Source organism: Sminthopsis crassicaudata, chromosome 3 (genome assembly GCF_048593235.1).
Source record: "Sminthopsis crassicaudata isolate SCR6 chromosome 3, ASM4859323v1, whole genome shotgun sequence".
Classification (NCBI taxonomy): domain Eukaryota; kingdom Metazoa; phylum Chordata; class Mammalia; order Dasyuromorphia; family Dasyuridae; genus Sminthopsis; species Sminthopsis crassicaudata.
In genome coordinates, this window is record NC_133619.1 from 148,679,359 (window position 1) to 148,691,394 (window position 12,036).

At 31.5% G+C, this 12,036-nt stretch overlaps 1 protein-coding gene across 4 annotated transcripts in view; it reads left to right on the top strand.

Annotated features, from left to right (window-relative positions):
* The window catches only part of DNAJC3 (DnaJ heat shock protein family (Hsp40) member C3), a 90,141-nt gene that overhangs the window by 68,657 nt on the left and 9,448 nt on the right, over positions 1–12,036 (top strand). For all 4 annotated transcript variants that reach the window (XM_074299371.1, XM_074299368.1, XM_074299370.1 and 1 more), the window contains 5 exons: positions 5,868–6,020; positions 8,121–8,302; positions 8,937–9,056; positions 10,478–10,583; positions 10,672–10,792. In XM_074299371.1, the coding sequence (XP_074155472.1) occupies positions 5,868–6,020; positions 8,121–8,302; positions 8,937–9,056; positions 10,478–10,583; positions 10,672–10,792 (682 nt within the window). The remainder of the gene's footprint in view (positions 1–5,867; positions 6,021–8,120; positions 8,303–8,936; positions 9,057–10,477; positions 10,584–10,671; positions 10,793–12,036) is intronic.

The following is a 12,036-nucleotide window of genomic DNA, read 5'->3' on the forward strand; positions in this document are numbered from 1 at the left end:
TTGTTGTCCTTCTTAACCATAGAAAATTATGGTTTATAAGTATATCTGAGGATTTTATATATTAATTTGAAAGCAAGGGGAAGATATGAATAGTAAATAGTTAGCCCTGCATGTTGTGTTTAGTATTTTGTATACTGCTACATGTGAAGAATCTTACTTAATCATCTGATATTGATTGCGAATGAAGGCATAGCAGTTCTCTTTGGAATATACTTAGATATGCACTGATGTTGGTAATGTTTATGAATTGGAGTTCAAATTTATTACTGGCTAGCTTTTGATTAAATGTACTTTGGAAGTAGTTTTACCCCTTGCTTCTACCTAGAACATTTCTTGTGAAAGCAAGTTCATTTCACAGCTTGTTTATTCTTTGGGAAATAATCAGTGGATTATTCTTTTTAGTAATCTTTTAAAAGAGGAATTAAAGTATTCTGAATCCTTTTTCTTGAAGAAAATAATCATTTCAAAGAACAAGATTTTGAATGTAACTACTTGAGTGCAAATTAGGTAACATTTTAGGTTTTATATCTGAAATTAGCAAACTATTTGATGAATTTTCAAACCAGATTTGTTGTAAACTGTCAGAATTTAGGAGGATCTATAGGACAGAATTAAAAGAGGGTTTTATATTTTCATATTCATAACTTTAAATTTCCAGTCTAGCTGCTTGATATTTATTGATTTTAGTTGCTTACATACTGCCTCTCCATGAAGGCAGGGACTGTCTCACCTTTCTTTGTATTTACAGTACTTAGTCCAGGGCTTGCCACATAGTAAGTACCTAATAAATATTTATTGACTTATTAACAAACAAATGTGGATTGTTTTTTCCCTCTAATCCACTTCATGATTTATATATTATAAAGGTCATTATGTTGCTTTGGGATAGCCATTTTGCCATAATTTTGAATTGTACATTTTTTGTAATATTGATAAATGTAGAGGTGGTTATGGAGAGATTATTGCAGTTTAACCGCAGCCAAATATTAAAACTAATGATATTGGGCATTTTGTTGGTAGAACTTATTTTGGTCAGGTGGTCTAACATATCTGGTCATATATGATGGGCAGAACTTCTCATGAGCTATTGATTTTTTAAAATAGAGATAAGAATTGGTAAAAGTATGAAATTGACTAATTCTGATGTTCAGAAAGATATGCTTTTCAGAGATGTTCACCTTTTAGTTTCTGTTAGATCATAATCTAATAATCTCTTGGAAGAATGGCAGACATATCATGTGATTCCTGATTTCATGTTGTAATATATTCACAAATAACTAGGTAGATTGTATTCTAACTTTAAATGCTAGATTTTGTACACTCCAGTAATACTTAATAAAATATTTGTATTATTTATTAATCGCTCTCTATATATTAACCTGATATACAATATTGTAAAATATCTTCTATATAATTTTTAAAAAGCATGTGAATTTATACAAAACATTTCCATAAAAGTCATATTGTGAAAGAAAACATATCTCTTTCAAACCCCTCCGCCCACACAAAAAACCCAAACCTCAGAAAAAATTAAAGTCTGTATTCAGATACAATCAATTCTTTCTTTAGGTATGGATAACACTTTTCATCATGTCTTTCATAGTTGTCTTAGAACATTGTATTACACTAAGAACAGCAGTCATCCATAGCTGTGATAATATTATATTATTGCTGTTACTTTGTACATAGTACATTTCACTTTGCATTAACTCATGGAAATCTTTCTAGACTTTTCTGAGAGCATCCTGCTCATTATTTCTCGTAACATAATAGTATTTCACCAGAATCACATATCACAATTTATTCAATCATTCTGAAGTTCATGGGCATCCCACCAATTTCCAGTGCTTTACCCTGATAAAAGACCTTCATGAATGTTTTTTTGCACATATAAGTCCCTTTCCTTTTCTTTTGTTATCTCTTTTGGGATGCATGCTTAGTAGTAGTATTGTTAGGTCAAAGGATATGCATGATTTTTAGCAGCTTGGGCATAGTTTTAAATTGCTCTATGGAATGGTTGAATCAATTTATAATTCTACCAACATTGTATTACTGTCTCAATTTCCCCAATGTTTGTCCTTTTACTTTTCTATCCTATCAGTCAATCCAATAGGTGTAGAGGGCTGAAACTCCAAAAGGCTATGCTTGATCAGACAACTGGAGCACTGAAGACTAATTACCTATTAGATGTGAGATAATGGCTCTATTAGCATATATTTGGGTAAATGGCTCTTCTCACTATTGGTGCTTGCTCAATGTTTGGTGTTAAGATAATCATAGGCAAGGATTGGAGGGTAGAGGGAGAGAGAGGCCAGAGTCACTTGGCAGTAGGAAGAGGAGGAGAGAATAAGTTGGTGACTCCGTACAGGATTTTTCTTGCCTGCCTCTTTCACTTCTCCATCTAACGACCACGGACTTTAATTTATCCTGACTCTGGCTGACCCCAAGACCCTCCAGGGAGCTAGCCCATACTTTACAAATAAGTATGAGGTAATACCACAGAGTTGTTTTAATTTTCATTTCTCCAATCATAGTGAGTTTTCGAGTATTTTTAACATGTTAGAATTTATAGCTTAATAACTTCATTTGAAAACTTTTCATGATTTTTTGATCATTTATCAATTAGGTAATGGCTCTTATTTTTCATAAATTTGACTCAATGCCCTATATGTTTGAGAAATGAAACCTTTGGTAGAGAAACTTGCTTCAAAATTCTTTTCACAGTCACTATTGCTAACTATATTTTTCTCATTCTATTCTTTCTTTCCTTTCACCATGTTCCTCCTAAAAGCATTTTGCTTTTCCCTTTCCCTATGACCTCCTCTTTATCGCTTTTCCCCCTTCTTGTCTCCCTTCTACTTTCTTGCAAAATAAAATAGATTTCTATACACAGTTGAGTATGTATGTAATTCTCTTTTAGAGTTCATTTCTCACTCATTTTACCTCTATTCCCCTTCTTTCCCTTCACTGTAAAAGTTTTTTCTGGCTTTTTTTTTTTTTTTTTTTTTGGACACTATTTATACTATTTCACTTCTCTCTTTCTCTTTTCCCCCATTACATTCTTCTTTCACTCCTTTATTAGATGTTATACCTTCATATTCACTTCAAACCTGTACCCTCTGTCTGTATGTATATTCCTACATACTGTCCTAACTGCTTTAATAATGAGAGAGAGGGTCTAAGAAAGGTTGTTTGCTTGCGGAGGTAGGGGAGGATGTTTTAGAGCATAGGGGATGATTTAAAATTGGACAGTTTGGGATTAGTGTTTTCTTAGCATAAAATGATGACCAATTCTGCTTGGTTTTAATTCAGCCTTTTCTTGGGAGTTTACCTCCCAAATTTTTTATCCTCATGAATTTTTCTAGGTCAAAGCTTTTTTTTTTTTTTTAAACATTTCTTTACCTTTTCAGTTTCAAATGCATTAATTTCAGAAATAGTATTTTTTCAGATCCACTTTTTTGGGAAAAAATTTTCATTTTAAAAAACTTAATTCTCCATTCTGTTGTAAATTTCCCTTTCTCTTCCATAATCATTTTCATAGTCACTTTACTATTAATGCTCTTAATTCTGAACATGAATTAAATTAATTTTTCTTGCTAAAATACTAATGTACTTGGTAAAATATGCTTTTATCCATATCATTCCCTGGCTTTCAAGTATTTGATTATGTCTTTTGTTGATCTTAGGGTTGACTATCTCATAGATATAGATCTTCACTAAAGGTTAAGAATTTCAAAGGAATTAATGAAAAGAAAACCAAATGAAGGTGGTCTAGCTGTACCAGATCTAAATTATAAAACAGGTGTCATCAAAACCATTTGGTACTGGCTTAGAAGTGGAGAAGTCTGTGACTAGAATAGATTAGGTTCACAGAACAAAATAGTCAGTGACTATAGCAATCTAGTATTTGACAAACCCAAAGACCCCAGCTTTGCGGATAAGAACTCACTATTTGACAAAAACTGCTGGGAAAATTGGAAACTAGTATGGCAGAAAGTAGGCATAGACCCACACCTGACACCTAACAAGATCAGGTCAAAATGGGTTCATGATCTAGATATAAAGAATGGTATCATAAATAAATTAGAAGAACATAGGATAGTTTACCTCTCAGATTTGTGGAGGAGGAAGGAATTTGTGACCAAAGAAGAATTAGAGAACATTATTGATCACAAAATAGATAATTTTGATTATATTAAGTTAAAAAGTTTTTGTACAAACAAAACTAATGCAAACAAGAATAGAAGGGAAGTAATAAATGTTTTTTTCCATCCAAAGGATCTGATAAAGGCCTCATTTCTAAAATATATAGAGAATTGACTCAAATTTATTATAGTTCAAGCCATTCTTCAATTGATAAATGGCCAAAGGATATGACGAGACAATTTTCAGATCAAGAAATTGACATTATTTGTAGTCACATGAAAAGGTGCTCCAAATTACTATTGATCAGAGAAATGCAAATTAAAACAACTCTGAGATACTACTGCACACCTGTCAGATTGACTAAGATGACAGGAAATGATAATGATGAATGTTGGAGGGATGTGGGAAAACTGGGATACTAATACATTGTTGGTGGACCTGTGAATGGATTCAGCCATTCTGGAGAGCAGTTTGGAACTATGCTCAAAAAGTCATCAAACTGTGCATACCCTTTGACACAGCAGTATTACTACTGTACTTATATCCCAAAGAGATCTTAAGAGAGGGAAAGGGACCCACATGTGCAAAAAAATGTTTGTGGCAGCCCTTTTTGTAATTGGAAGAAACTGGAAACTGAGTGGATGCCCATTAATTGGAGAACGACTGAATAAATTATGATATTTGAGTGCTATGGAATATTACTGTTCTGTAAGAATCGACCAGCAGGATGATTTCAGAGAGGGTTGGAAAGACTTTCATGAACTGATACGTTCAGTGAAATGAGCAGAATCAGAAGATCATTGTACATGGCAACAATCAATCTGATGGATGTGGCTCTCTTCAAGGTTGAGATGATTTAAATTAGTTCCACTTGTCAGTGATGAAGAGAGTCATCTATACCCAGAGAGAGAACCATGGGATCAAAGTGTGGAACATAACATAGCATTCTCACTCTCTATTGTTATTTGATTGCATTGTGTTTTCTTTCTCAGTTTTTCTTTTGCTTCCTTCTTGATGTGATTTTTCTTGTGCAGCAAGATAACTGTATAAATAATGTATACATATATTGGACTTAACATATATTTTCAACATATTTAGCAATATCTGCCAGCTAGAGGAGAGGGTGAGGAGGAGGGGAAAATTTGCAACAAAAGATTTTGCAAAGGGTAAATGTTGGAAAAATTACCCATGCATATGTTTTGTAAATAAAAAGCTTTAATAATAAAAAAGATATAGATCTTCATATTTAACTGTTGTTCTATGAGATAGGCAAATGAAGTAGAAAATGTGATCCTTCTTTTTAGTCTCTTAGTCTAAGTTGTTTAATAACTACTTTTCCATAGTACTATAGTATATGGTTAGGAAGAATTAGACATAATGCATATAAATACTGCTTTACATAAAATACAGTGCAATGTGAAAAAACTTGTATTTTGGTAATAAAAAAAAAGACAGCCTTGTATTTTGATAACAAAAAAGATAACAAAAAGATTAACAAAAGATAATCAGAAGATTAAAGATAATCTTATTTACATAAGAATATTGAGTAATAGTGATATTCATTTAATGTAGATTCAAATATTTTTCCCTTTTGTTTCCCCTGTCTCTTTTCTGTTTAAAAATTTTTTCAAGAAATCAGAACTGTGGGTGTGATTTTAATTATTAGAATAAAAGAAATTGCAAGTCTTAAACTTGATACATTTTTTTATAATTTCTTACAGCTAAAATCTCATCCAAGTGAAAATGAAGAAAAGGAAGCTCAGTCTCAGTTACTAAAAGCTGATGAAATGCAGCGCTTACGTTCACAAGCACATTCTGCTTTTGATCGAGCAGATTATCAGGCAGCTATAGCTTTCCTTGATACTATTTTAGAGGTAAGTTTATAACATAATGAAGCCATTGCACATAGATTTTTCCTTCATTGAGGGTTCTTTACATTGGTATTTGGCTATGCTAGCAGGGGATTTCAATCCACAGTGAAAGATAATACCTGTGAGAATAACATCCAGGTAGAATCTTTTTCTAAATAATGTCAGTGGAATGTGTGAGTTCTTTTCTTTTCTTTTCTTTTCTTTTCTTTTCTTTTCTTTTTTATGTTCATGGCTGTTTTTAATGTTTTGATTTGGGAAGGTTCCAGGGTGGGAAGGAGTAATGTGAAAATTGGAGAGAAAGAATAACAGTTAAAATGAGTTATTTACAAGATACACATTTAAGCAAATTTATAATTTAAGAGTTGGTAGAAGTTGGAAGAAAACTATTTGAGAACTAATCCTTGATGATTTGTATTTACTCCTGGTCTTCCAGCTTCTGTTTTCTTGATTTATTACCTAGTTTCCCACTGATGATTTTCAGGGTAAAGCTCTAACAATATTGAGATGTGAAGTGGAAGTTTTGTTTGTTTGTTTGTTTTTTTAATTTCTAAGTTAAGCCAAGTGTTCATACACAATTTTTCTTCCCGTGGACAGTAATAAAATGTTAACTTCATATACATATAAAATTTCCCAGGAAAATTTGCTTCATGAAATACAGATTAACATGGAAGTAAATTTTTGGTTCTAATTGTATTTGACAATATGACTTTCTTTACCCATGTTTTGCAAAAGTAGCATGTGTTTTGATATGCAGAATATTTCTTCATTGAGAATTTGTTCAATTTACTTATTGAAATAAGGAGGGGGGGGGTTACCCGGTCAGTGTAGTAACTTCATTAAGAAAATTCAAAGTTAAAACTAAGTTCCTTCCTGACAAGAATAACATTGCTGTATGCTGCAGGTTTAATATCTTATATTTTCATTTGGTCTTGATATTTGTAGTTTAATGTTTTTACTTATATATGTATATGTGTATGAAGTATGATTGCTATGGGAAACTTCTCTCTGAAATGTATAGAATCTGTCCCATGGTACTTTCATTAATTTTTGTGTTGAAAAATATGGCTTTTTTCCAGAAATCCTCACCTTCATTTAATGTGCTTATCATTGCTGCTGAGAATATTTCTCACTTTAATAGCATATAACAAAATATTAAGAGCTATGACAAGGAATTCCAGTCTTTTATTTCATCCTTCCTTTAAAGGCTTAGTTATGTCCTTAGGATTTCACCAAGGTGATGAATAATTGTGTATTTTTTATATCCAGTTCACTCTTCAGTGAAATGAGGCTCATAAAATTTCAGTTGAATTAGAGCTTCATAGTTTTTATATTTTATTAGGATTTATATTAGAATTGAAGTTTAATATAAACATTTTTTGAATTAATCATGGATTTTCATTGGTAAGAAAAACAACTTCTAACTATTCAATTTGCTCTACAAAGTTAAGTGACTTCCTCAAGGTCATGAAGCCAAAATGTCTGAAACTAGACTTGAACTCAGGCTTTGGGATCTCGCAGGATGGGCTCTGTATTATGTCATCCAATATAAATTAAGCTTTTAAAATAGTTTACATTGACAGTTCAGTTCAAAAAAATATATATTAAATCACTATTATGTGTTATAACTATCTTGTTAGGAATCAGTTATTTAATATAAAATAGGATACATATTTCTTTCATAGTTTCAAATGTAAAGAATAAAGCATTTGGATTTATTTCCTGAGCAAGTAAACATAACAATTTTTAATGTCCAAAATTTTTTTTAAATGATTGTTTGTATTTCTCACTTAGAGTTAAGATATTTAAGAATTATTTCAGGCAAATAAGTGGCATAATGGATAGAGAGAACTGGCCCTGAGGTCAGAAGGATTTGAGTTTAAGGCTGCCTCAGACTCAAATGTGTAAAGGTGAGTTTTTTTGAAGAGAAAACAAAAATTATTCTTGAAAATAATTACCTTAATTTGATGAGAAAAATGGAGAGGACCCAAATGAAAATGCTTATTGAAAAGTGATATGAAGAAAGATATATGGGATGCAGATATGAATGTTTTTATTTACTTTGCTATGTTTCTTGCTCAAAGTCTAGTTCTTCTGTTTCTTAAGGTTTGTGTTTGGGATGCAGAGCTGCGAGAACTTCGGGCTGAATGCTTTATAAAGGAAGGGGAGCCAGGGAAAGCTATTAGTGACTTAAAATCTGCTTCCAAATTGAAGAATGACAATACTGAGGCCTTTTATAAAATCAGCACAATATACTATCAGTTGGGAGATCATGAACTCTCTCTCAGGTCAGTTTTCTTATGATTTGAATTGGCATATCAACAGTATTTGTACTGAAAAATTTGGTTGCTTTATGTAAATTATTGCCTTTATTAGAGTTAGAGTTAAGCCCACTTAATAATTAATTTCATAGTATTACATGATTTTTGTCTTTTTTTAAAAAACAATTTTGCAATTATTCTGATTCTGTATAGCATATAGCATAAAGTAAATTTAAAAGCAATTCTTTTAATAATGTTTTTATACTGTTCAATATACCTATTACATCATTATATACATAGATATTCAATAATTTCAGCGAATGTATTTGAGTTATTTGTGCTTATGCAAAAAAAATAGCTGGGAGGCAATATCCTATATTAAGAGGCTAAAGTAGGACTTAAAAGTCCCATATGTTAGTCCCAACTCTGCTACTCACCAGCTGTGTAACAATGGGCAAGTCTTCCATGCCTGTTTCTTCATCTATAAAATGAGTAGACTATAACACTCCTTTTATAGCTCTAGAATTCTATTTTTACTTTTATGATTGATTTATGGTCAAAGACCTCTCTTTGATTTCTTAAAATAGTATGGAAAAACTATCAATTCATTTTGAGGTATTATAAATATGTTGTATTCCTTTTATTTTTAATACATGAACAGTGAAGTCCGAGAATGTTTAAAACTTGACCAAGATCATAAAAGGTGTTTTACACACTATAAACAAGTAAAGAAGCTCAATAAACTTATTGAGTCAGCAGAGGAGCTCATCAGAGAAGGCAGGTAAGAATGGAGTTATTTTTTTTCTGGACTCTCTGGGGCATTGTTAAACCAATATTAAAATATATACAACATCCAGTTGAGGGTGTATACTTTATAATTGTATTATTTCTTGGCCTTTGAAAACTCACCAGTCTTGGGAATTTAAATTTATTTGTTGTGATATGCATCTGCATTATGCTTAACTGTGAAAGTATATACATGATATCAAATGGTATATGACAATTACTAAAATATATCTCAGATTTTTTTCTTTCTGTGAGTTCCAAAAGCTATCCTAAAGTTCAGTCAATTTTTATAAATCACTTAACTCTATAGATTTATTTATTTATTTTTTAATTTTAATAGTGGCTTTTCATTTTCTGAATACATGCAAAGAAAGTTTTCAACATTCACTCTTGCAAAACTTTGTATGCCAAATTTTTCTCTCTCCCTTTCCCTCCTTTCCCTAAACAGAAATAATCCAATATATTAAACATGTGCAATTCTTCTACACATATTTTTACATTTATCACAAGAAAAATCAGATCAAAAAGAAAAAAGGAAGCAAAAAAACAACAAAAAAGGGTGAAAATTCTATGTTGTGATCCATATAAAGTCTTCTTTCTGGATGCAGATAGCTCTCTTCATCATGTCTTACAATTGTCCTGAATCAACTCATTGCTGAAAAGAGTCAAGACTAGACTTATTTTAAAGGCAGCTAGGTAATGTGGTGGATAGAGTGCTGAGCTGGGATTTAAAGATCTGATTTCAGATCTGACTTCAAACACTTAATAGTTGTGTGCTTCTGGGCAAGTAACTTAATCTCCATCTTCATTTCCTCAACTGTAAAGTGAGGAAACCTACTTCCAGAGTTCTTTTGAATTTAAAATTAGAATAATTTTTGTATTAGCCCCTTTTAGTCCCAGTGCTTGACACCTAGTAGGTGTTATATAAATACTTACTCCTCCTCCTTCCTCAGTATTTTCTTAATTTATGTTGATGTGATTAGAAAGTTTGCAAGAGTTAAAAAAAAAAAATGTAGTTCTAATAATGAATTGGTGAAAATTGTTAGAAGTAATCAAGTACAAGTCAGGCTTTAAAAAGCTGTATTGAGTTCTATTTTTACAATTCCATTAAAGTGTTTCTGTGAAGAAGTGATCTTTGTAGGTTGTTTTGGCAAGCAAAAGCACTTTATATTTATTTCAGTCCATTTTATACAGTAGTGATATATGTTTATTTGTCATGGCTTCAAGGAAGCTTCTGAACATTCTGAATAGAATGAATGATTGATTCCATTAATCAAATAAATAAAGACAAGGTGAAAATTTGTCTTTGGGAGAAATATGTTGATGTAGTTAGGTAACATGTTGATAGTGGACAACATTGATAATTGTTAAGAAAGCAGCATAAAAAATGCTTATCATTTATTTACTTTGTAACAGATATGAAGATGCAGCTAGCAAATATGAATCTGTAATGAAAACAGAGCCAAATACACCTATTTATACTATTCGTTCCAAAGAGAGGATTTGCCATTGCTTCTCCAAGGTAACAATTTCTTTTGTTTTAAAATTTTAGGTTTCTGCTTAGCTTATGAAACAACAACTATACTTCCTTTTTTGTTATTTGTTTTTAGGACGAAAAACCTGTTGAAGCTATTAAAGCATGTTCAGAAGTTTTGCAACTAGAACCTGCCAATGTGAATGCTCTTAAAGACAGAGCAGAAGCCTATTTAATAGAGGAAATGTATGATGAAGGTAAACTTTTTGGAACATGAGTTCAGGGGGCTAATACTCTTTATGTTACTTTGCTTAAAACTAGTTTTCCTAAAGCTCTTAGGAATATTTATAGATTTAAGAAACAATATAAGTAGTGGAATATTTAAGAATTATTGTACTGTACTAGAACACATATCTTACTTTATTAGAAATGAGATTCCTAATCTGATTTAAAAAATTTAAATATGAAATGATTGAAAAATATTTCAACAGACCTTATGAAAGAATTTTAATTTGAAATCAAACTGAAAATACAAATTAAATAATTTTTAAAGTGAGAGTATAGCCAGATTTCATTTCATTTTTAATTTTTAAAAATTGATCAAGGTCAATCAGTAGATATCAAGGCAGCTAGGTGGTAGGTAGCTTGAACTGGAGATTCTGGGCTTATCAAGAGACACAATTTTCTTCCTGAATTCAGATTTGTCCTCAGATCTGTCCTGAGAGAACACACTTACTAGCTGTGTCACCCTGGACAAGTCACTTAACCTATTGCCTCAATTCATTGGAGAAGGAAATGGCAAACTACTCTATTATCTTTGCCAAGAAAACCCCATAGATGGCAGTGACATGCTATGATCCATGGGTTTATGAAAAGTCAGATATAACTGAACAAATAAAGGAGATCAAATATGAATTTTATATTGTGGTAAATCTTAATTGGGTAATAATTTGACAGTTTTGTTTATGTGCAAATTACTATTTTAGCAGTTTGTAACTGCATGTACTTGAATAAGCCACAATGCACTTCTGACATCCCATTTTAAAATAAGAAGGTTTGACTCGATGAGTCCTAAGGTTCCTTCTAGCTCTTGATCTTTAATCACTGGATCATAGATCCAGAAGCAGAAGAACCCTTAAAGACTACCTGGTCTAATCATCCCATTTTATAGAGAAGAAAACTGGTCTTGTTTTACTGGGTATAGCAAATTTTTATAAGATGAGTAGTCATCAAGGAATTAAATTTTTATAATTATATTTTATTTTTGTAATTATAATTTTGACAAGAATACCCCATGATATATATATCTAGACACAAGATCATAATATTGAACTTGTTTATTTTAGCCTTCAAGTGTAGCATCTACTTAAGCTATTGATTTTGAGTTTCTTGTAGTTTTCAGAAGTCTGCTTAGAAGTTGCAGAAGAAACATTTTAAAGCCTAATCTTTCAGTCTGTGTATCAAACTGCCTCTTGCATCTTAGTGAAACTTTTACCATGTT